Source organism: Ascidia mentula, chromosome 2 (genome assembly GCF_947561715.1).
Source record: "Ascidia mentula chromosome 2, kaAscMent1.1, whole genome shotgun sequence".
Classification (NCBI taxonomy): Eukaryota; Metazoa; Chordata; class Ascidiacea; order Phlebobranchia; family Ascidiidae; genus Ascidia; species Ascidia mentula.
Window position 1 is genome coordinate 16,054,239 of NC_138567.1, and position 26,827 is coordinate 16,081,065.

The 26,827-nt window shown below is 37.2% G+C and overlaps 3 protein-coding genes and 2 non-coding genes across 5 annotated transcripts; 3 read left to right on the plus strand and 2 right to left on the minus strand.

Moving 5' to 3' along the window:
* The first annotated feature begins 351 nt into the window (after positions 1-351).
* Positions 352-6,112, plus strand: LOC145890440 (uncharacterized). Its single transcript, XM_082981513.1, has 7 exons — positions 352-557; positions 903-1,143; positions 1,645-2,006; positions 3,844-3,990; positions 4,506-4,694; positions 4,962-5,209; positions 5,977-6,112. The coding sequence occupies exons 1-7, from the start codon at positions 365-367 to the stop codon at positions 6,064-6,066; spliced, it is 1,470 nt and encodes a 489-aa protein (XP_082837639.1). The 5' UTR covers positions 352-364; the 3' UTR covers positions 6,067-6,112.
* A 3,182-nt stretch (positions 6,113-9,294) lies between these two features.
* Positions 9,295-9,368, minus strand: Trnai-aau (transfer RNA isoleucine (anticodon AAU)). Its single transcript has one exon. It is a non-coding gene; the product is annotated as a tRNA-Ile (tRNA).
* A 3,271-nt stretch (positions 9,369-12,639) lies between these two features.
* Positions 12,640-12,713, minus strand: Trnai-aau (transfer RNA isoleucine (anticodon AAU)). The gene has a single exon. It is a non-coding gene; the product is annotated as a tRNA-Ile (tRNA).
* A 1,801-nt stretch (positions 12,714-14,514) lies between these two features.
* Positions 14,515-18,205, plus strand: LOC145890447 (uncharacterized). The gene is made up of 6 exons (XM_082981524.1): positions 14,515-14,723; positions 15,057-15,300; positions 15,755-15,996; positions 17,005-17,127; positions 17,441-17,688; positions 17,979-18,205. The coding sequence occupies exons 1-6, from the start codon at positions 14,531-14,533 to the stop codon at positions 18,075-18,077; spliced, it is 1,149 nt and encodes a 382-aa protein (XP_082837650.1). The 5' UTR covers positions 14,515-14,530; the 3' UTR covers positions 18,078-18,205.
* A 4,921-nt stretch (positions 18,206-23,126) lies between these two features.
* LOC145890255 (uncharacterized) lies at positions 23,127-24,362 on the plus strand. The gene has a single exon (XM_082981275.1). The coding sequence runs from the start codon at positions 23,127-23,129 to the stop codon at positions 24,360-24,362; it is 1,236 nt and encodes a 411-aa protein (XP_082837401.1).
* The last annotated feature ends 2,465 nt before the right edge of the window (positions 24,363-26,827 follow it).

The following is a 26,827-nucleotide window of genomic DNA, read 5'->3' on the forward strand; positions in this document are numbered from 1 at the left end:
AGAATTTATAAAATTTTTGAAAATTGAATAATCTAAATCTAATTGAAAAACAAGTAACCACACTTTTGTTATCGGATTGAAAGGTTGTGTTTTCTATTTAAACGGGTAAACGTTACTTGCATAAAGCTCACCTTGAATATCGTTACAACAATGATATAGCAAATTGCTGTGTTTGTTTTTTTTGAGCGGGGACTTTTTCACTGTATTTTCGCAACAAAATCGTTCTGACGTTGGGAGGTTGAACAAACACGGAAAAATCCCAAACGTAAAAACATCAAAAATTTTTTTTACCAACGGACGACAAAACTAGCGTACGGATTAATAAATAAAATGTTATTTTTCATTAGCGTCATTAAATTCAATCATGTTTCACTCTGCGTGGTTTATTGGGGCGTTAACACTTCTTGTGACAGTGGAGGGCAGAAGCATTGGACCACCAAGATCATCTTGTGCTTCAATGAGACCTTTGGGTCATCGTGGTGAAGGATTCTTAAGTTCACCACTCGGTTTCGCAATAAAAGCACCAAACACAGTTGCTCCAGGGGGAAAAATAACAAGTACGCATGTTGATAGATTTACATAATCCAATTATAACTGAGTTCTTTTGTGTTGAAAGGATTTAGGCACCAAAAAATGTTTACTTTAACACCTATTTTGTGTTGACGTAAGCAACTTGTACGAAACTCGTAAGATTGAGTCGGCAAACTATTGACTCGCCCAGCAAAATCATATCCCGGCTTGAATCACAAAAACGTTGCGGACTCGTTGTTCAGGCCGTCGATAATCTGCATAAAATTACGACTACGGACTAAAAATACCAATGTACCGACAACACAGAGTTTGGACCGAATTTACTCAGCTCAAATTAATTCAAACGAAATCATTGTTGTCTTGATTTTTAGTCGAGGTTCATGGACCGGAACAATTCAAGGGTGTTTTCATTCAAGTACGCAAAGGATATGTTTTACCATCTGTCGGAGAGTTTTCCAATCCTCCTCCCGGTTTTCAGCTCGTAAATTGTTTTCTTCCACAAAACAGCGAACGTAATGACGCGTTCGGACATAACAACGGGGCATTTAAAGGAATGTCTGTGAAGGCGGAATGGACAGCTCCTGCCAACTGCAACGGCGACCATGTCATAATGTGAGAAAACTTACGTTTAGTTTTAAAAAAGACTTTAAATATTGAAAAAATGGGATCTTAACCATAGACTGCATATGCTGGTCTAGCGATCACTGAACCTTCTGTAATGACAATATGCACACAAAGCACTTTTAATAACGGGATCAACCTGGCTGTGCGAACATATATTCCTGGCTGGTCCTGTTGTTAAAACCCAATGATTTGTGTGCGTTTAGTGTTAAATTATTTGTTTTCCAACTACACGGTTTGATTAAAGATTGGGCTTTAGTACGTTTAAATGCAACTAAATCGTCACCTTAAAGATATAAAGTAAATTACAACAGGATTTAAATGTAAAATACATTTTCTTTCCCACACAGATTTTCTCAAACATTTCATCATTGAAAGTTACATAAATTTTGCGAAGCAATAAACGATGCACGACCTACATTGAGATATTAAATTTATCCGCTGGGAGCACATTTGCATCTGCATTTAGAATATGGTTTCTTTTCTGTACAGGGCGACAGTCGTCGTACGGAAGGCCAAGTATCAGACTGATATTACGAAAAACATCCGTTGTGTTCCAACCCCACCTCCGCCTCCACCCCCACCAACAAGCACGCAAAACGTAACTACGACACCTATGCCAACACCATCACAAGAACCAACTCCTGTTTCAAGCACGCAAAACGTAACTACGGCACCTATGCCAACTCCATCACATGAACCAACTCCTGTTTCAAGCACGCAAAACGTAACTACGACACCTATGCCAACACCATCCCAAGAACCAACTCCTGTTTCAACCACGAAAATGTCCAACACCACTATGGCTTCTAACACAACTTCAAGCGAGGATATGATGACACACGTACCACCGAGTGGGTATCTTTATGATAAATGTACTATAAAAATCTTGCTGCCAGGCATATTATATTTTAAAAATCTGTCCTTCTGGCACAAATAAATGTAACTTTTATTCACCAACGCTTCACGTGCTTCCTCATGATACGTTTAATTGTGCAAAAAGGACAGATTTTTTAAATATAATATGCCTGGCAGCAAGAGCAACATAATATGATAACAGTCTGAACAAATAGCTTTCCCAAACCGAACTGCAATTTTAAAGATAGCAAAAGTGTTTCCCCTTCACAAAGGAGGAAATGAACAAACAATCAGTAATTACAAACCAATCTCCATTCTACTAATACTTCTACTCTACTAAATCTAAACTGTTTGAAACACTGCTATGATAAGTTACTTGGAGAAATATTAGCTACTATCAAAATTCCAAAATGGTTTCAGGTCATCCCACCCCACCAGCATGACAGTTGCTGAAATTCATGAACACCTTGTTTTAGTTGAGGACACAAATTTTGTAACATGTACAGTTTTTTTGGACCTAGCTAAAGGGTTGGATACAGTTAATCATCAGACACTCCTGCAGTAACTTTCAAAACTTACTTACAAGATTGGCAGCAATTTACCATAGTTTTAGAAGTACATCAACTCTGGGCACAACCATTGGTCCGCCACTGTTTCTCATTTATATAAATGATCTGCCAAATTCAACCTCCTTCAACACAACATTGATTGCAGGTGATACATGTCTGTGAATGTCTGGCAAAAATTTGCTTGACTGCAACAATCTGTAAACTGTGAAACGAAAAAGTTTGCATTTGGCTTGATACAAACAAACTGTCATTAAATTGTAGTGAAACAAAATACACATTATTTGAAAATCATCGCACAAAATCCTACTTCCAGTTACTTCCCAAGGTCCAAACAACAGAACAAGTAACAACTGTGAAATACCTAGGAATCATAATTGACCAAAATCTCATATGGAAACTTTTGTCCTGCCAAAATTAACATATATTATTAACCACCCTCCACTGAAAACTGTATGCTACGCACTCTTCCACTTTGTAAGTTGTTCTGAGGTACACGGTCTACGGTCTACGGTCACAACATCAGATGATATATCACGAGCTTATACCTACCCCGTGTTAAAACCAAACCAGGCCAACAAACGTTGAAGTATCATTATGGTGTGATGGTGTGGAATAATATATCCGAAAATATAAAAAGTTTTAGTTTTACTGCCTCAAACATGCTGTTAAGAAACACGCTCTCCACGCTAACCCACGTGTTTGAATATAAACATCCCTGAGGTCTTTTTATGGTATGCGGCACGTTTCTCTTCATTATATAATCAACACTACTCCTGGCGGCACATTTCCCTGATTATCGTTGCTTCTGGTTATCTAAGTTCTTCTTGCTCCCAAGGGTCAGCTTCTCGACAATTACTTTTGGTTCTAAGCTGGCCCATCCCGTTAAAATAATGTGCAATCTGCCCTTTTATCGCTATTTTTGATTGCTTTCGGCGGAAGACTAAACCCATGTTATGTTAAACAAGTTTTTTGCGGTGGTGGAGATCCCCACCTGGCAAGTTGTGCGCTTGCGAACCAGTATATCTTGACGATATTATGTACGCTGCAAACCTTGACTGCGCTTACAGTTAATCTTATGACCAGTAGTCAATAGGCCCTACCCATGATCTCAAAGAGCTTTCGGAATGGGAGATCCAGCCAAAATCATTTTAATTCAAAGTGTTATCAGATAAGCGTAAACGTAACTTTTGCCTCCGAGTTTATTTGATAGTACCCAATTTAAAAACTTTCATTACAATTTAAAAAAGTGTTTATTTTAAAAAAGCAACTTCTTCTTCTTCAACAACTACAACAACAACTCAAACGTCTCCCGCTCCTGCCACGATTTATCCACATAAGTTCCCAAATGAATCAAACATAACCAAGAAGTCATGTCGATACGCGGCAAGAACATCTATTCCCCCAAATCACAGTAAGAACCAATTTAAATTTCTGTGGTGCTTTGTCTAGTCTCGTTAAGTTCAGATTGTACATACATACAACCGACATTACGTCTTTCATCTACTCATCTATATATGCGAATTATAACCATCACACTATTCATATTTTTGTTTCATTAAAGTCCAAGTGTTCCCGACTAAAACTGCAAAACCGTATTGATAAATTTAGTTTGTTTAATTGCATTTTTTAATATGCTATTTATCAAACATAAAAATAGCTAATGTTTGGTTTACTACTTCTGGTACAATATAATTTTATTTTAATGTTTTTAACAACAAAATGTGTATGCTATCATCGACTAATGTTACTTTCCGATTTGTTTAAAGTAAACAACACTGTGTTTCTGCAACAAACATCAAACAAAATGTAGGCTTCTCAATTTTGTTATGCTCTGGGTAAAATAAATTTGTTGCATTTTTGTTTGGGGCACTGATGCTAACTCTATTCAACAAAACTGAACAATTACACATTTTTCCTGAATTGCAGAATACAGCACCAGCTTTGAAAACGGCTATGGAGATTGGAGAATGGCGGGAGTGTTTAATACAAAAAATGAGCGTTACGTCTGTGACTATGTGATGGAAAGGTTACATTGGTATTCTGGCCGGCCCATGTGGACGCGGCATCATGGTTCAACCCCAACACTTGGTACAGGACCAAACAAGGCAGCTGATGGTAAAACGTTTGTCAATTTCACACGAATTGTCCCGACACGTCTGATGGTTTAAGGACATACAATGCATCACTAATTCTTCATAACAACTAAACAGTTTTTTTAAATGATGTTATGTCCAACTTCAGTTATTTTAACGTTTATATTAAAACATTCTGACCTACGATGGGATTGTTACATAAAAATGTCGAAAGACCTTTCGCATACTTTCACAAATATAATAGTATGTGGAAATACTGAATACATTTCAATATGTGACTATTTTTTAGGCAAGTGGTACTTGTACTTTGAAACAAGCCACCCTCGAAGACGATTCGACCAAGCAATATTGCAAACAGACTATGATCTTCGAGGATGTTTCTGTCTCCAGTTTTATCATCACCACAACGTTAAACCACACAACCAACACAAGTTGTTCGTATTTTCCTGGTTTAAAAAGGAGATGACGCGGCGTGTGATGCCACACAACTCCTGGAGAAAAGTGTCGGTTCAATTTGATGAGAAGTTTAATATAAGGGTGAGTATGTGTGTAGCTAAGATAGCTGGGACAAATCATGATCAAGTCAATTATACGTTTTTACGAATTGCCAAAAAATACAGTTTTTTCATGAACGTAATCCACGCCAGGCGGTAATAAATGTTTATCGTAGCAACCACATATTCAGAAAAGTTATGAAATCTATGTTTATCAGTATCACTAGTGTACCCACTTACCCTTTTTTATACTTGCACATATTGGCTTCCGGTACAGTATTACCCAAATAATAAAATGATTTAAAATGCAGAAGTAATATCATACTTTCGCATAGCAAGGCAGGTTCGCCCCACTGCTCAGGCCCTTTATGTTTGGCGATCTTAGCTCTCCCATTCCATGATCCCAGCTCTCGTATTGGTATTACTTCTGCGTTGTCTGATCACGGTGGTGGAGATCGCCTACGCATGTGAAGGTCGCCTGACAAGTTGTGCGCTTGCGCACCAGTGTACCTTGGTCACAATATACCCCGTGAAGCCACTGAGCTCCTGTTGCTCAGTTGGTGGAGCGTTGGGCCTGGTTAGCCCAGGGTCGTGAGTTGAAATCTCGCCAGGAGCTTGATTTTCAGATCTCGCTCCGAAAAGTGCCTGATCCAGCTTGGCTGCAATGTCCTGGCTGCGAAGCCTGTGAACCCTATGATTTCAAATGTCAAACACGTTGTTTTTTGTCAATTTATGGTTGATTTTGAAAGCCGATAAATTATTTCGTGCAATTTTCATTTTCTTGTTAATGTAACTTGCACAATCATCTAGGTTCGAATTGTCGGAACACGAGGAAAAGATGAGAGAGGAGATATGGCCATCGACAACGTATCCATCACCGAAGGAATGTGTCCCTCATAAAATGTTTTGGGTTAAAATCTTTTGACGATTTCACCAAAAGTAATAAACTGTACAAATCAGCTTGGAATGGTTCTGGTTGCAATACAACAGGTTGGGGCACCGCGAAGTTGGGTATTAAATGTCAAGTTGGTAAATAGCAAAAATCTGTACTGGCATCTACATTGATCTACATTGATGTTGCTCTTGCAGAAAGAGAGAAAATATGTGTGTTTATAAACTGATTACATTTGTGCAATCATGAAGACCGTCGTTACCTAAAGCTAAAACCAAATAATGTTTCAAAACAGCTTGGATATTTAGTTTTATTTGCAAAAATTCCAATTTCCGCGCAGAAACAAAAATCAAGTAAAAGCAACTTCCATCGTAAGGAAGTCTGTTCACTTAAATGTGGAACGAGAGTGAATTCAAATACATCGGATACCGACAGACCAGTAACCCTAATTTGATCTGTTAGGTGGCGCTATTTTTGTAGCTATTTTATGTTGGTCGGGGTACAATCTCTAAGATCCACAAACCTGAATAAAGTAAGGCTTGCATGATGTCGGATTTTTCCTGACAAATTGAGCAGAAAAAGAAAATTGCCTGAGCCTTCCAACCAGAGCACAAAGTCCACAGTACAGTGCTTATACCCAAAACTGGATGGTTTAACGTCCATCAGTGCCCAATTTGTAAACGCCCTACTTGAAAAAAACGTTGGTATTTAAAATTTCGTTTGCAGTGTTCGTTATGTTCACTTGTAAGTCCTATGTTTGCAATGAATAAATTGCGATACAAAAAGCTCTCACTGGTAATTATCACTGTAGTAATAGAGGAAATTATCCAACCTTTGTTTGAGCACAATTGACGTAAATTAGTTGCTGAGTTTAAATATGGAAGTGTTTGATGCTTTACATCCAACACCATCAACCAGCACTCAACGTAGGTGACAACTCCAACCCCCAATACCTATTCAACATCTAGTTCCGTACTGCAGCATGACATATTGCTAATGATGACGTCGCTGCTGAGCTAGCGCTGTTGTTGTCACGTTACTTCTTGTTGCTGCTGTTTCCCTTCTGCCTGCTCAGTCGTTCATTACCCCGACGCTTTTTTGCATTCGCTCATTATATTACTGATAACAAACCCCGTATGTGTTCGAAACGTCTACTAATATGATCAACAGCATTTTAGCTTTGGCTTTCATTTTCAAAGTTATTAACTCCAAATATTTTGCACCCAAGTAAAAAAACAATTTATTCTACGATTAGACTGTATTTTTTGCATTCGGGCTTCTATCGAGAAAGAAACGTTTGTTACTCGCAGAATCTGTGAACATTTTCTCCTTCTGATGATGTTGGTTTCGCAATGAAACGTTTGGAAGGATAGCTCGGACATTTTTTCGAAAATCACATTTTTTGTACTACATTTTAAAATTGAATTTTGTTGCACAACATTGCCGGAAAAACAGATGGTGTTTTGTTCGTTTCATCACAATAAAAATGTCTTAAACAAGTACCGTGGAATAATCTGATGTGACTGGGGTTAGCTCGGACAGGAAGTTTCAATAGACATTGTTTGTTTAATTCACGCTTAACCGAAATCAAAGTCGGCGCAATAGTAACATTGGAGCATTAGCGCAGGAAATATCATTCAAGCGTTCTGCAATTAGGGCTATAATGGCCACATGTCGTTTGGATCCTTTCACACGTATAGGTTTTTAGAACGCTTTGGGTAGCTCGAGTACTTTTTACGGCAGCACGAATATCGTGGTTTGCGGGTCAACAATTTTTTTTGCAAAGATCACTTGAGTTTCCCCGATAACGTAACATCAAGAATTGCAAAAATATGGCCGTATTGCTGGAAGTGAATCAAAATCACCATTGGCGCATTCAGGTATAGGTAGTTAAATACACAATCAACCAATAATTACTGTATTTTGATTAATTGGTGGCGTTGACATCCACAAAAACAAAATTTTATTTCCTCGGCATTTCATGAGTATGTTTAGAGAATTTTGTAACATTGTATCCATACGTCCACGTTGGTGAGCCCATCATGTCTTTCCCAACATCACTTTCATTACCGGAAAAAAACAAGACAAACTCACGGTCAATAAGCATTTTAACTACCATCAAATGTATCCGATAGCTTCTTGTCAGCCTTGCCTAATTTGCAAGAAGTAATCCCAGTAACATACTTTTCCACATGTACATTTGAGAGTAGCAATATTTAAAAATACAGGAGTTGAACATCATTTTTCCACTGCAAAAATCGTAACGTTTTAAATTTAGACGGAATTCGTTTTGCACTACAACTAACAGGAGATAATAATGCCAGTTTGTTTAACTATGTTACGAAATGTTACATAATAACTACATTAGAATCGTTAGGCTGAGACCAAGCAATAATATGACCCAACTTAACAAACATTGTACCGATAAAAACATAGACACTGATTGTATTATTTTACTTAAAAGTACATTTTTGGTCAGTCGAAAAATTCGAGAATGAATATTGTGAAACTGTGTACATCAATTGGAGGAAAGCGAAAACGACCATAATGGCACCGAATAAACAAACCAGCCCAAGGCCCCTCGTCGTGCCACAAAAATTGTGGTAAGCCGCGTCCTGGGGACCTAGGAAGAAGACACTTCTGGCCCGGGTGAAGGGCCGACGTGAAAGGGTATGTCCGTTCTTGTACTCGATGATAAGCGCAATGTTTTTTGTAGACTGTTCACTGTTGTAATGAATAAATATTTTTGTAATGGTCGTGCTAAAATGTTCAAAGATATTTTTGTGTTGCAATTTATAAACAACTCGACTGCGATGTTCTTTAGTCATATAATTCACCGCCGTGCGTGATCAACTTCAAGAAATTGCTACAAGACTGAACATTATTGTTCAAATATGTTTTTTAATTTAAGCAACGACTGTTTATGACGTACTTAACTCTCTTCTATGTAAACATATCTTTGTAAACAATATATGACATGACCGGATGATATAACCGCACGAAAGCATAAAAATGTGTATATTGTGTTATGTTTGGTCTTCAACACAAAACTAGGCAGTGGAACACCATAGTTGTCACATAAAACCGAATCGCCAATCAGGCACAAAAAATATCCCAACGTTATTGTGGCAGTGGTTTATGAACAACTACATATTAGTCTTTATCTCGTTGCAACGAAAACCACACATATGGGAAAAAAGAGTAAAATTAGTAAAATGTTCATACCTAATAAAAGCTGGACAGTACGGGGCTCGAACCCGCGACATTCGCGTTATTAGCACGACGCTCTAACCAACTGAGCTAACCGGCCGGACGCTCGTCATCACCAAATGCGTAAGGTTGTTTGAGTTATATGTATGTAACGCCTTGCGTTTTGCTGAGGAATGGTAAATACGTAATGTGTAATGTGGACAAATGTTTTTTTGCAGACATAAGCAGATGGCGCCGCACAAATACACGCAATTGGAACAAAAACTGAGACAAGATCCAAGGCTATCGCTTTATTTCTAATTCCTTCATCGTTTTTTAAAGCGAAACGTTTTTTGTAGACTGTTCACTGTTGTAATAAACAAATATTTTTATTATGGTCGTGCTGAAATGTTCAAAGATATAATTCACCGCCGTGCGCGATCAAGTTTAAGATATTGCTACAAGTCTGAAAATTATTGCTTAAATATGTTTTGCAATTTAATGGCATTTTTCAAACATATTTTGGAATACCCATAACACTAACTTATCCTACTTTGAGAAAAACCGGCAATCCAAGTAATACTACATGGTAAGCAAAGCTCAGTTTTGCAGAGTGCGTGCTATAACATCGTGCGCAGACAACGTGCAAAATAATCGTTGACAAAAATTACAACAAACGTTAATCGATGCAAACAACATCGGTAAATATGGTTGCTGGCTTGTTTACAAGTTGCGGTGACAAAAAAATTTTCGTGCAATGGATGGCAAGATTTATGACTTAAACTTTTATGGAAGTGAAATGTTGTGTGTGAGGCATGTTGTCAGTTAAAAGTTATCTTTTATGCCATTTACACTTTATGAAGTTTTAACGATCAGCGACAGTGCGGTATTTCAAAGTATTCAGATATATCAATTTCGCTTAAACGGCATTGTCAATTTCTCTACCAAATTGAACAAAACCAAAGCTCAATATTCATTTCTGGGAAAAATTTACACCACTCCAAAACCGAGACGTTCTTTTTTGTTCATTGTTCTTTGTGTGCTGGGGGTGACAGTAACCCTTTTATTTTTCACCTTTTTTTTTCATTTTAGGACCCTAACGATCCTCCTTCTTATCGAAGTATATTTGTCTTAAGTAAGCAAGCTGTCTCGTTTTTGCCTACGGAAATAAACGTTTTCATACCGCCAATTTAATCATGGTTTATTCGACCTGTTTTTTTGTGGCCCTGACTCTACTGGCAAAAGTGGAGGGGATGAACAATACGGAAATGTTCAACGCCACTGACGATTCCAATGTAACTTCATGTGATGATATGATGACACACGTACCAGCAAGTGGGTATTTTAGGGTTAAGGAAGTGAAGAACAAATTGCTTTCATCATCGTATATTTGGGTCTCTTAATCCTATTAAAAAATTCTTTAATATAAAGCAAGTTTGAAAATATGCTATAGCCAAAACTTGCTGATTCGACACCATGCATAAGACCATGGTCAATTTTACTCCAAAACCAGCAGAACTTCTTATAAAAGGTTGATATATCTGGAGTGCAATCCATACGTAGATATGAAGAAGTAAATACTCACAAATATGTTTCGACAATCCAAAAGTTGAAAAGCTCAACACAACATCACTAATTTATTCACCGGTGTAAATTGCTGTTTTTTTCTAGAATACAACACCAGCTTTGAAGTTCTGTGGAGCTTTGAAGGTCAAGGGAGTTGGATTAACACAGGCGACAAATTCTGGAGTCGAATATATGACTCAACACCAACTTTTGGAACTGGGCCAATTGCAGCCGAACATGGTAACATAACATAACGACGCAAGGAAAATTCAGATTCATGCACTATCCCATGAGTGTTGAATTTGGTTCGGGTTGACACTCTTATATTTGGTTGAATATCAGTGAAAATGTATTTACAAAAATGTACTAAATAACATAAATCAATGCCCAAATTACTTTGGATTCATATAATGCCGATCTATATGTACTTATTCTTTTTTCCATATGAAGCTTCAAAAAAAATATTTACCATTGAAATGGAACTTTGTTTAAATTTTAGGAACGTTTTATCTTTACACGGAGGCATCAAACGTTGACTCTGGTACTCAATTTGTTCTGGAAACTGTCGGAGAATTAGTCGGATGTTTTTGTTTTCACTTTCTGCAACAACACTACGTGGTTAACGATGGGATGCCACATCACATATTCCGTGTGTTCGTTAATGAAGAGAAAAAATTGGAAATTGTCAACGAAACTTCAGTGTGGAAACGTTATCACATTCAAGTGAAATCGGTCGAACCTGTGAAGGTACGCGAGTGTCTCTGCATGTTCACTGTCTGTAATTGATGGCATTCATCGAGATTCTAAATAAATATTTATGTTTGGCGATAATTAAATGTATAGACTTGCGATATAACAAAGAAAAAGGGAAAAAATAAACAACTTCTTTCGGAAATTTGTTAATTAATATACTTTATGGGACCTTTTTCGCCACATTGGTATTCGAGAGGACAAAATATCGTGGTCACAAATTCCGGTCGGATTTTCTTCTCATTCTGGGTCCTATAACCCACCGTGCGACTAATACGGTTTACGGTGATAAATTTTTGTTAATGCCTGTTTTTTTAGATCAAGCTTGTTGGTATCCGTGGAGTGAACATCATGGGTGATATGGCAGTTGATGACTTGTTTTTCACCCCAGGAAAATGCCCAGATTATGAGAATTAACGACTGATCCTGATGTAAAAAAATTATAAGACCTAACAGTTTATTGTGTTTAAATATTACTACGTAATAATATAAGGATTTTTTGAAGTTATTATATCTTATGTCCACGTCAGCTGAATTTCCAACTATATTAAAATTAAATTCCAGTCGATGTCAGGATACGTGAATTGTAGAATGTGTCATCAAATGGAAATAGTTGTTGAGCTTCTTTAAGCAACGACTGTTTATTAAATACATTATGTACCGGTCACAAACTCTTCTACGTAAACATATCTATGTAAACAATATATCGTATGACCGGATATAACCGCACCAAATATTCTCATCGAACAAGCAGTAGCGAAATCATAAAAATGTGTATATTGTGTTATGTTTGGTCTACAACACAGAACTAAGCAGTGGAACACCACAGTTGTCACATAAAACCCAATCGCCAATCAGGCATGGAAAAACTCTTCTGAACGACGCCCTTACAGCTTTTCTGTAATATAGACATGGAGTAAAATTGAACGGAATTGTAAATCTCTGCTGGTTTAAATCAAAGTTATTGTGGCAGTGTTTTATGAACAACTACAAATTGGTCTTTATCTCGTTGCAACAAAAAGCACACCCATGGGAAAAAGAGTAAAAGGTATAAAATGTTCATGCCTAATAAAAGCTGGCCAGTACGGGGCTCGAACCCGCGACATTCGCGTTATTAGCACGACGCTCTAACCAACTGACCAAACCGGCCGGAAGCTCGTCATCAACAAATGCATGAGAAGCTTGTTCGACTAACCCCAGGGCAGCAAAGGACAATGTTTTACTTCTGTTTGAGGGCCTTTGTTGTCATATTTTCACATATATCTTTGTTGCCTTTTAACGAATAAAGAACAATTCTTATTTCACGAGCAATTAAGCCGGTAGCGGCGCAAAAATATATACAACTGGAACAGAAACTAAAATAAAGGCAGAAATTTGGAACCCCTTGTTATGAAAGTGCCACCGTATGATGCTCGTCACAAGGTTAAATAATATGATAAAATAAATCAAATAAAACGCAGCAACACAGAGGGCAAAAACGTTTTATTTCTCTGTCGTCCTTATTTTCGGTTACACCTCGATGGCAACCCTGTTTATTGCGCATGTTTTTGAAACATTCGCACATTTGCACGATTTGACACCAACATTTCGAAAACAAAATAATTTTAACCAGGTTCAAAATGCCAGCAATTCGTGGAAAATGAGAACTCGTGGAAATAAGGTTGGTATGTATGTGCAGAAAAAGCCATAATATTGGAGAGTTGCAGACAGAGTGTGCACACGCACTGTTTCGACCTGTAAGGTCTGACACACCACTGTCAACAGCTGCACTGATGAGACCTTACAGGTCGAAACAGTGCGTGTACATACTCTGTCTGCAACTCACTGATGAGACCTTACAGGTCGAAACAGTGCGTGTACATACTCTGTCTGCAACTCTCCAAGGTTGTTATGGTTTTTGGAACACAGAGGTTTTTTAGGGGTCAGATCGCGTGACAGAACACGACCAACTTCCACGAATTATGAGGCTCAGCTCCAGCTCAGTCCAAAGACCTCAAGCGAAGATTGATAAAATGTCAGGAAATCCCGTAATCTCCAACTTTTCGATTACACATAAGTTCTTTGTGATGTTTCGTTGATTTTGTTTAGTTTCTGAAATAAAGTTGTTGACCAATGACCAACACTTTTTTTGTATATGTATTTTTTCTTTATATTTATCCTACATGATTTTGCAGGGGCATTTATTTCCAGTTCATAAAACGCACAGCAATATATCTTGTTCAAAAAGTATATTTTAGTTGCAAATATAGAAACGTTTAATTAAAATTTGTGCAGTTTCCTAATCACTATCGTCATTGCCTGTTTGCTGCAAGGACGGCAACAATAGGCTGTGGTTGATCATTAGCATCGACCGGGTACTTTCCTGTTAAAACCGGTTCTTGGCTCATTCACATCAATTACTTTGTAATGAATATTAACAGAGTGTGATATAACATCGTGTGCAGACAACGTGCAGAATGGTCGTTAACAAAAATGACACAAAAGCGTTTCCGAATCAACCAACTTCGGACAAAATACTTCGGACTTACAAGTCTCCAGACTATAGTTGCAAGTTTTGTTGCGGGTGTTATTGATATTGATGTAGATTGTGAGGTTTTTGAGAATTTATACAATTATTGAAAATTGAATAATCTGAAAATAATTGAAAAACAAGTAACCACACTTTTGTTATCGGATTGAAAGGTTGTGTTTTCTATTTAAGCGGGTAAACGTTACTTGCATAAAGCCTAATGGTACCTTATATATCATTATAACAATCGATATAGTGAATTGCTGTGTTTGTTTTTAAAGCGGAGACTTTTCACGGTATTTTCGCAACAAAATCGTTCTGACGTTGTGAGGTTGAACAAACACGGTAAAATCCCAAACGTAAAAATATAAAAAATCTGTTTTTCCAACGGACGACAAAACTAGCGTACGGATTAATAAATGTAATGGTGTTTTTCATTAGCGTCATTAATTTCAATCATGTTGCACTCTGAGTGGTTTATTGGGGCGTTAACACTTCTTGTAACAGTGGAGGGCAGAAGCAGGGGACCACCAAGATCATCTTGTGCTTCAATGAGGCCTTTGGGTCATCGTGGTGGAGGAAGGTCAAGTTCACCACTCGGTTTCGCAATAAAAGCACCAAACACAGTTGCTCCAGGGGGAAAAATATCAAGTATGCATATGAATAGATTTATATAATCCAATTATAACTGAGTTCTTTTGTGTTGAAAGGATTTAGATTCCGAAAAAATACTTGCTTTGACACCTGTTTTGTCTTGACGAAAACGTAAGATTTAGGCAGAGTCGCAAACTATTAAACTCGCCGAGTCATATCCCGTCCCTGCGTCACAAAATCGTTGCGGACTTGTTGTTCAGGCCGTCGATAATCTCCACAAAATTATGACTTCGGACTAAATATACGAATGTACCGAAAATACAGAGTTTGAACCGACATTTGCTCCGCACAAATTAATTCAAACGAAATTATTGTTTTCTTGTTTTTCAGTCGAGGTTCATGGACCAGAACAGTTCAAGGGTGTTTTCATTCAAGTACGCAAAGGAAATGCTGCAACATCTGTCGGAGAGTTTTCCAATCCTCCTCCCGGTTATCAGCTCATGAGTTGTTTTTGTGGTCCACCCAACAGCGGATGTAATGACGCGTTCGGACATAGCAACGGGGCATTTAAAGGAATGTCTGTGAAGGCGGAATGGACAGCTCCTATCAACTGCAACGGCGACCATGTCATAATGTGAGAAAACTTACGTTTGGTTTTAAAATTGACTTCACATATTGAAAAATTGGGATTTTAACCATAGACTGCAGATGATGGTTTAGCGATCACTGTACCTTCTGTAATGACAATATGCACACAAAGCACTTTTTATCACAGGATCAGCCTGGCTGTGCGAAAATATGCTTGGTGTGAGTTTAGTGTTAAATTATTTTTTTGTTCAATTACACGGTTTGATTAAAGATTGGGCTTTAGTACACTTAAATGCAACTAAATGGTCACCTTAAAGATATAAAGTAAATTACAACAGGATTTAAATGTAACACGCATTTTCTTTCCCACACAGATTTTCTCAAACATTTCATTGTTGAAAGTTACATAAATTTTGTAAAGCAATAAACGATGTACGATATGAAATTTTCCGCTGCATATTTTGCATCTGCATTTAGAATATGGTTTCTTTTCTGTACAGGGCGACAGTCGTCGTACGGAAGGCAAAATATCAGACTGATATTACGAAAAGCATCCGCTGTGTTCCAACCCCACCTCCACCTCCACCACCACCAGCACCAACAAGCACGCAAAACGTAACTACGACACCTATGCCAACTCCATCACAAGAACCACCTCCTGTTTCAACCACGGGAATGTCCAACACCACTATGGCTTCTAATACAACTTCATGCGAGGATATGATGACACACGTACCACCGAGTGGGTATCTTTATGATAAATGTACTATAAGAACCAAATTAGTTTAGCGACCCTGTAATTCTTCCCAACGTTTAAGAAGGCCATATTAACACCTTAAAAATCTGTCCTTCTGGTACAAATAAATGTAACTTTTATTCACCGACGTTTCACCTGCCTCATCATGATACGTTTAATTGTGCCAAAAGGCCAGATTTTTTAAATATAATATGCCTGGCAGCAAGAGCAACATAATATGATAACAGTCTGAACAAATAGCTTTCCCAAACAAAACTGCGATTTTAAGCATGGTCACCAACCTCAATTTGGCAAAACGGCCAGGTTACCCTGCACTAACCGCCCATAGGTAAAACCTAGAGCCACGCAAGGGATTACTATTATATTTAAAAGGAAGGACACTAATACGCAGAAACATTCTCAACTCTCTCTACACACAAGAATACAGCGTATTAAAAATCCTCCAACACACAACCGCCACCACATGAGATCTTCATGGTTTGCCACTAATTTCGCCCGTCGGCATTCAGTTTGTCACACGCCAACCACGCAACCAAATCTACTTGGGCGTATAACAATAAACCTTAAATGAGGATAATATATAAAAATGTATGTGAGTAATAAACAACAAAAATATTGCATAATAAAAGTGAATACCGAGGTGAAGTGAATATAAAGATATGCAAATACAATGTGCAAAAAATAAAACTACAAGTCGTGTAAAGAGTTAATTTTTAACTTCTCAAATTTTAAACCGCAATGCAAATTTAAGTTTTTCAAAATGAATATAGATCTAAAATGCAAAATATAAATAGTATATTTTACCATGAGGTTCACAGGCTTCGCAGCCAAGGCATTGCAGCCAAGCTGGATCAGCCACTTTTCCCTTTTATATTTTACCAATCTAGTTTTTTTGCGATGACGCACTGGTCATCTACTTATTATTTTTTGCTAAAACGAATTTTGTGCACAATATTTTGTTCTTCAGCTTACATTGCATTTGTAATTTAACAGCTTACAACACTAGCTTTGAAACACGCAATTTGGGAAAGTGGAAAAACACCGGAGTTAGAAAGTGGATAAGGAGGTCTGGCAGAACCCCATCCTTTAACACGGGACCCAACTCTGCGGGACATGGTAACCTAATTTACAATAAAAAAAGGAAATTATTTTCACATAATTTCGTGACTTTTGTTAAACTATTTTCTCAAGTATATGAGCTGCTAATTCAGTTGCATGGGACTGCAAGCGTGTTGCGAGATTATTTCAATTAGAACTAAAAAGAGAGTTGAACAAACGCAGAAAAACTTATTCTGTAGTTGTAACTTATTCTGTTGAATTACTATAAAAATATAATTCTGACAGATTTTGGTAAGTTAAAAATAAACCCTTAACATCCTTTTACCCAAAAATCTTTTGAATATTTTAACACTTTATCCCAAATGTTTAGGAAGGTATTACCTTTACACCGAGACGTCGTTTATGCCATCTGGAGTCCGGTTTGTTCTGGAAACTTCCAGAGATTTAGTCGGATGTTTTTGTTTTCACTTTCTGCAACAACACAATGTTAATAACATGAGGATGCCCCATCACATATTCCGTGTGTTCGTTAATAAAGAGAAAAAGTTGGAAATTGTCAAACGAAATACAATGTGGAAACGTTATTACGTTCAAGTGAAATCGGCCGAACCTGTGAAGGTACACGAGTGTCTTCTGCATATTCACTGTCTGTAAATGAAATAATGTGGGAGACGAAAAAATGCATGTCTTGGGACGCCCAGAAAAATATGTTGCATTCTTACCAAAATTGGAGGATTTTGACACACCGTGTCATACATTAAAGAAATCAAGTAATTTAAAAAATTAATTTAAATACAACGTCCTGACGCCCACTCCCTTGGAGTTGATGAGCAATTTGGGTATCAATATAATAATACTTTACATTTATCTATTTTTTACTTAAAATGATCCAAGCACTTTTGTTTTAGATCAAGCTTGTTGGTATCCGTGGAAATAACTTCATGGGAGATATGGCAGTGGATGACTTGTTTTTCACCCAAGGAAAATGCCCAGATTATGGGAATTAACTGCTGATCCTGATGTAAATAAATACTGCATGGAGTATAAAATTGCAGTGAATTGGAAGAAATATATCTTCTGAATTTCCATGTTCCATTACAAACCGATCACGAGAAAATAAATAGTCGCAAATATTCATCTATTATTAGAAGTATGAGGCCAGCTAGGGGGCCTTTTGGGACAAAAACCTTTAGGCAAGACGTATATTTTATCATATTTCGCTTATCATTGGACACTTTAACGGTTTTATCCTCAAACCCAAGTATCACCGAGCGAAACTAATTTCTAATGTTAAATTCACTTCCTAAAACAGAAAACAGTTTACACCTTATCAGCATTAATAACCGACCGTGCAGGATTTTTCGGCAAAATATTCAACAATTGTCTCTTTATTAAACAACTTTTTTATTTAGGCATGTTAGTATCATCAACGTTTTGCAAAATAAAAATTAGAATGACACACTTAATTTGAAATGGAGGCATTCTGTACAAAAATAATCTGGTTTTAAAATGATATCCTGTGTTCATAAACAAGTTTGTGCTTTTGCCGTTAATTGATCGTTTATTTTTACAAGATTCGAGCAAATCCTCGAAACAAAATAGTTATCATCAAAACGGATATTTTATGAAAAATATGAAATTTTAGTGAGGTTTCAAATTTCTTTCAGAGAAAAACAGTTATTTTGTTGTTGTGCCCTGCTTTTGAAGTTAATTTTCTTTCTGTTTTTTTTTAGCTCTTTTTCCATTTCACTCTTAGACGAAACTGCTGTATCACATGCCACGCTGTAAGCCAGTTTACGTGACGTACAAGTCAGTAGTGAAACATAATGACCTTATTAACTTTGTTTTTAACTAAATGCGTTTTCGAGTCAAGGAAAGTTTATATATGCTTCAAGTTCAGGTAAACACAATCTTATGAATGTCAAATAAAATTACAGATCGTCCAAATGACTAGCAGCATTATTATGCTAGAAACTTTTATTTGTAGAGGATATATGCAAGTATTATTTCCAAAGGAAATTTACAAGTTCAGGTTCACAGTCTTCGCAGCCAAGGCATTGCAGTCAAGCTGGATTATTCACTTTTCCCGACAAGTCGGAGCGAGATCTGAAAAATCAATCTCCCAGTGAGGTTTGAACTCACGACCCTGGGCTAACCAGGCCCAACGCTCTGCCAAATGAGCTACAGGAGCTCAGTGGCTTCACGGGGTATATTGTGGCCAAGGTACACTGATGCGCGAGCGCACAACTCAGGCGACCTTCACATACGTAGAGGATCTCCACCACCGTAATCAGACAACGCAGACGTGATACCATGCTTTGGCATAGCAAGGCAGGACATAACGCTCTGCCTTGCCTGCGTAGCCTTTGAACTTTATGGCCTTAATTCGGAAAATCCAGAAGGCCCAAATTGTATAAAATATAGATGCAAACTTACTGCAACCACGGAATAAATTTCATTGCTTGGTCAAAAACCCCAGTAAATTGGAAAACTGGTTTTGACAAAGTGAAATACCCACAGCATATAATGATAATGTCGAGCAAACTTTTTCACTATTTAGAAACCTTTCGATAAAAATTGTCGAAGTAATAATCCGAAACGTTCGAAACCTTGCGCGTTTCGATAAAAATTGACCTTTTTACTTTTACAACCCAGTAACAGCATATCATGGAGCCACATGTAAAATACGTATGTCACAAACCTTATCCAAATTATAATTACTTATATTCTAAATTATTGGACACTATTTTGTAGACATTCCAAAAACAACTGACCAAAATACACTCAATTTGACGTTTCAATACGTTGAACTTCACATGGTAACGAAACCAATTACTTTGTTTCACTTTTAACGAAATATATATGAGAGGCAAATAAGAACTTTTCAACTAAACAATGTTGGTCTCTGTTTTTTTTATTGCGCAACGCATTGGGATCACGAGTTCTGATGGAATAAAAATTTCCTGGCCAGGACAGTTTACAGAACAACCCATGCAAAAGAGTGACGTCACATCTTGTAATAGCTTTTTACTTCAAAAGGTTCACAGGCCAAGGCATTGCAGCCAATGCTGGATCAGTCACTTTTCCCGACAAATAGAAGCGAGATCTAAAAAATCAAGCCACGGAGAGGGTTAAACTCAAGACCCTGGGCAAATCAGGCCAAACGCTCTACCAATTAAGCTACGAAAGCTAAGTTAAGCGCACAACTTGCCTGGCGATTTTCACATACGTAGGAGATCTCCACCACCGTAACCAGACAACGCAGAAGTGATACATTTCGCATAGCAAGGCACAATCGCCGCACAGCGCAGGCCCTTTATATTTGTACTTTTAATTTAGTTTTGCGAATAAACTGAGTTGAATTTGTGTAAGTGTAATCAATATATCAATCACAAGGTATTAAATATGACACTTTCACTAATATCAAAGTTGTTTTGTTTCCTATTTGTTTGTATGAAGTTTTTGCGCAAAGCAACAAAAAACAACGAAGAAGCAAATTACTGTCATAGCTTAAATAAACGAAATGTAAAATTCTATGGACATTGCTATTCGAGTCAGAGGTAGGTCATTATTATATTATGCCTTGCATACCCAACCGTAATAAGTTGCACACATTTGCTGATAGTTTGTGGTATGTTGACATTGAGTAAAGTGCAAATATAAATTATTATCACAAAATGACATTTCAGGAAAAACATTAAAAAGCAAAAAACAGTTTAGTATTTGTGCATGCATTACTGCGCAACATAATCAGACACAAAGTCGTCTGATAGTCACACCAGCTACACTGATGAGATCTTTTAGGTCGAAACAGTGGCCCTCTGTCTGCAGCTTACACAATAATCAACACGATTGATAATTTCCTGTCCAACATAGCAGCAACGATTGAGGGCAAACAGAACATCAAACTGTGTAAAAAGAGTTCACTCTCGACTGTTTTCACACATTAAAACCACATTTACCAACAACATTTTGGGACTCCCATGGGCTCTATGTCGATGACATGTACGTCATCATAGCGAAAGACGAGGTCGCAGGGTTTCATAATCATGTCGAACAGTATCGAAACCACAATTAAGTTTACCCGAAAAACGCAACAAGACCAGGTCATTCTTGGACGTAAATGTCACTGCACAACCAGACGGGAAATTCACCGACTCCATTTTGTTCAAGCCTGCACACACAAACCGCTACCTACAATACACCTCACAACATCCGAAACATCAAAAACTCATTGTAACAAAACCTTATATAACAGAACGATTACACATAATGGCGATCCACACACTCGGAGGGCTGAACGCAAACACATTCGGAACGTCTTAAAACTAAACAAGTTCCACACTAACCTAAATCTCACACCCCACATACACAACAAACATACACAGTACTTTAGAAAACATGTTTCCCAAACCAAAAGACTGTAATTCCATGCTTCAAATTACCGGTGTGGTTCACTTAATACCTTGACTTGATTGCAACACAGTTTACATTGGTCAGACTAAACGTAATTTGACGTCTCGTATTAAGCAGCCGCGGGCAATATGGAACCCAATAAATCTGATCTATGTGCCCACATGCTTGACACCGACCACCGTATCAATTGGAAGGGGACAAAAGAATTGAAACAAGAAACAATTCTGGCAAAACGGTTGGTCGTGGAAAATTATTTCATTAATTCGCTTCCAGATATGTTGAATCGTTTTAATAGAAAATTACTTTCGCCCGTGTTTCGCAATTTTGCCTGTAACCATCCTTGACTCTTGTTTCCCATGTTTGGCCGTTTGACCCGTGATTGATGTTGTCCTGCTGTGTTTTAGCTGTTGCGCCCCTATGTACTTTTTCGTCGCTAAATTACTTGCCCTTGGATTTGCTACAGTGTTTGTTTTATGCTCTGAAGAAGTCTAGTCGTTGGTACAGGCGAAATCCGCACATATTTACATGGCGCTTTCCACATTAAACTTTCACATGGTAGCGCAACCAATTATTTTTTCACTATTAACGAAATGTATATTAGTGACAAATAAGGATTTTTCAACTAAAAAACCTCGGTCAATGTTTTGCTTATGGCGTAACACATTGGGCTCGCCTGTATGAGTGCTGATGGATTAACAATTTCCTTGCAAGCAAAATTTATTTTACAACCCATGCAAAAGCGTGACGTCACATCTTATAATTGCCTTTTACTTCAATGACGTTTTAATGTCGTTTACCTACAATAAAAAAATGAAATATATGACATCTTCCCACAATCACAGTATATTCCATACCTGACTATTGTGGTATTCTGGCTTACATACAAATGACTTTCCCGGCATCGCTTACGAAAAACTTTCAACTCATACAGTTTTCGAGTGAACTTATAATTTAGTTTTGTGGATAAACTGAATTGAATTCGTGTAAGTGTAATCAATATATTAATCACAAGGTAATAAATATGATGCTTTCACTAATATCAAAGTTGTTTTGTTTCCTATTTTTTTGTATGAAGTTTCTGCGCAAAACAACAAAAAACAACGAAAACACAAATTACTGTCATCGCTTACAAGTGAAATGAAATATTAAAAAGCAAAAAACAGTTTGATGTTTGTCCATGCATTACTGCACAACATAATCAGACACGATTGATAATTTCCTGTCCAACATAGCAGCAACGATTGTGTGCAAACAGAACGTCAAACTGTGTGAAAAGAGTTCACTCAACTGCGTGAACGAAAGGAAATCAGCTGTAAGTAACAAACTTGTTGAACAGAATACAATTTACTTGGTTTCTGAGGCAACACAGAATTTCTGCAAGAAAACAACAATATTTTCAATTTGCGAGATATGTGAGATTAATCTACATATAACTGCGTGTTATATTGTTTTTTGCTCAAACAACAACAGTTATTGCAGTTTCGTACAGAAAAGACGACCAACCGTTTAAAAAACTTAGATATTATTGCGGTTTTTGAAACAAGAAAGACAGACAAAACAATCAACCAAAAAGGAACCCAAAAAAGCAGTGGAATATTCATACACGGTTTGTGTATAGTTGTTGCGCCAAACAGTTGGTCATGAAAAGTGATCAAGACGAAAGAGTACAGACACAAAGAGGGGAAAACCCTTTCAAATGCACAATTTGCGACAAATGTTTCAGAATTGCTAAGGATGTCAAAATCCACAGACGAACTCATACTGGAGAGAAACATTACAAGTGCACGCTTTGTTCAAAAGAATTTAGCAATGCAGCCAACCAAAAGAGGCATGTACGAATTCACACTGGAGAGAAGTCGTTTCGGTGCGATGTTTGCGAAAAATGTTTCAGAACTTCTACGGATGTCAAAATCCACAGACGAACTCATACTGGAGAAAAACCCTACAAGTGCACGATTTGCGAAAAACTATTTGCTCAAAAAGGACATCTAAGCGCTCATCTTCGAATTCATTCTGGAGAGAAGCCTTTTCGGTGCGATATTTGCGAAAAACATTTTAGAAAAAAGTCTGACGTCAAAACCCATGGACGAACTCATAATGGAGATAAACCCTACAAGTGCACGATTTGCGAAAAACTATTCGCTCAAAAAGGAAATCTAAGCGCTCATCTTCGAATTCATTCTGGAGAGAAGCCTTTTCGGTGCGATATTTGCGAAAAACATTTTAGAAAAAAGTCTGACGTCAAAACCCATGGACGAACTCATAATGGAGAAAAACCCTACAAGTGCACGATTTGCGAAAAACTATTTGCTCAAAAAGGAAATCTAAGCGCTCATCTTCGAATTCATTCTGGAGAGAAGCCTTTTCGGTGCGATATTTGCGAAAAACATTTTAGAAAAAAGTCTGACGTCAAAACCCATGGACGAACTCATAATGGAGAAAAACCCTACAAGTGCACGATTTGCGAAAAACTATTTGCTCAAAAAGGAAATCTAAGCGCTCATCTTCGAATTCATACTGGAGAGAAGCCTTTTCGGTGCGACATTTGCGAAAAATATTTTAGAACAGAGTCTGACGTCAAAACCCATGGACGATCACATACTGGAGAGAAACCATACAAGTGCACATTTTGTTCAAGAGGATTTAGCAATGTAAGCAACCAAAAGAGACACGTTCGAATTCATACTGGACAGAAGCCTTTTCGGTGCGATATTTGTGAAAAATCTTTCACAACAAAGTTTGAGGTCAAAATCCATAGACGATCACATACTGAAGAGAAACCATACAAGTGCACATTTTGTTCAAAAATGTTCAGCAATTTAAGCAATCGATACAGGCACATACTTATTCATACTAAAAAGAAGTCGTTCAAATGATATAATTTTTCAGGAATCCTGAAGATCGAACAAACAGATTTGATCACGAACGCAATCGTCTCCATTACTTTCTCATGCACATAAATAAGATGTCTATATTTGTGTCACAAAGTATTTTGAATTTAGCTCTAATACATCTTGCCTTGTTTTTACCATGTTACGTACTGGAACATTCATAGATTTCAGTTCGTGCCGCACACATATATGCCACGACACGATTTCAAGTGTACCGCGGTATGCACAATACCCGACAATATATTATTTCATTCTTCTAAAAAATTTGTCATTGCCTCTGTTAGGACTAATCCAATAAACTTCATTATTAGATCCCATAATTTTTCAACTGCACCAGTTAATGTCCAATACCATATTAATAAATCTTAAACGATATAACTGTTTTTGAAAAGTCTGCAGCATCCAACATCAAATCTGAATTAAAGGAAAAACATGGTTTAATGCTAAATTACTTGCCCTTGGGTTTGCTACAGTGTTTGTTTTATTCTCTGAAGAAGTCTAGTCGTTGGTACAGGCGAAATCCGCACATATTTTCATGGCGCTTTCTACGTTAAACTTTAACATGGTTGCGCAACCAATTATTTTTTCACTATTAACGAAATGTATATTAGTGACAAATAAGGATTTTTCAACTGAAAAACCTCGGTCAATGTTTTGCTCATGGCGTAACACATTGGGCTCGCCTGTATGAGTGCTGATAGATTAACAATTTCGTGGCCAGCAAAGTTTATTTAACAACCCATGCAAACGCGTGACGTCACATCTTGTAATTGCTTTTTCCTTCTATGACGTTTCAATGTCGTTTACCTTCAATTAAAAAATGAAATATATGAGATCTTCCCCACAATCACGGTTTATTCCATACAGGATTACTGTGGTATTCTGGCTTACATACAAATGACTTTCCCGAAATCGCTCACGAAAAACATTGAACTCATACAGTTTCTGAGTGAACTTTTAATTTAGTTTTGCGGATAAACTGAGTTGAATTTGTGTAAGTGTAATCAATATATCAATCACAAGGTATTAAATATGACAATTTAACTTTGAACAAAGTTGTTTTGTTTCCTGTTTGTTTATATAAAATTTTTGCGCAAAGCAACAAAAAACAACGAAGAAGCAAATTACTGTCATCGCCTTCAAGTGAAATAAACGAAATATAAATTATGTGGACATTGCTATTCGAGTCAAACGTAGGTCATTATTATATTATGCCTTGCATATTCAACCGTAACAAGTTGCAAACATTTGCTGATAGTTTGTGGTATGTTGATATTGAGTAAAGTGCAAATATAAATTATTATTACAGAATGACTTTTCAGGAAAAACATTAAAAAGCAAAAAACAGTTTAGTATTTGTGCATGCATTACTGCGCAACATAATCAGACACATAAAGTCGTCTGATAGTCACACCAGCTACACTGATGAGACCTTTTAGGTCGAAACAGTGGCCATCTGTCTGCAGCTTACACAATAATCAGACACGATTGATAATTTCCTGTCCTACATAGCAGCAACGATTGTTGGCAAACAGAACATCAAACTGTGTGAAAAGAGTCCACTTAACTGCGTGAACGAAAGGAAATCAGCTGCAAGTATCAAACTTGTCAATCAGAATACAATTTACTTGGTTCCTGAGGCAACACAGAATTTCTGCAAGAAAACCACTTATAAATATTTTCAATTTGCGAGATATGTGAAATTAATCTACATTTAACTGCGTGATATATTGTTATATTGGTTTCTGAAACAAGAAAGACCGACAAAACAATAAACCAAAAACGAACCAAAAGAGCAGCAGAATATTCAAACATGGTTTGTGCATAGTTGTTGCGCCAAACTGTTAGCCATGAAAAGTGATCAAGACGAAAGAGTACGAACACAAAGAAGAGAAAAACATTTCAAATCCACAATTTGCGAAAAATGTTTCAAAACTGCAACGGAACTCAAAATCCACAGTCGAACTCATACTGGAGAGAAACCTTACAAGTGCAAATTTTGTTCAAAGGGATTCAGCAATATATCTAATCGAAACCGGCACCTTCTGATTCATACTGGAGAGAAGCCTTTTCGGTGCGATGTTTGCGAAAAATCTTTCAAAACTTCTATGGAAATCAAAATCCACAGACGAACTCATACTGGAGAAAAACCTAACAAATGCAAAATTTGCGAAAAATGTTTCAGAATTGCTACGGACGTCAAAATCCACAGACGAACTCATACTGGAGAAAAACCATACAAGTGCACATTTTGTTCACAATTGTTCAGCCATATTAGAAGTCGAAATGCACACGCACGATCACATACTGGAGAGAAACCTTACAAGTGCACAATTTGCGAAAAATTATTCGCTCGAAAAGGAAATCTAAGAGTTCATCTTCGAATTCATTCTGGAGAGAAGCCTTTTCCTTGCAATATTTGCGAAAAATGTTTTAGAACAAAGTATAAA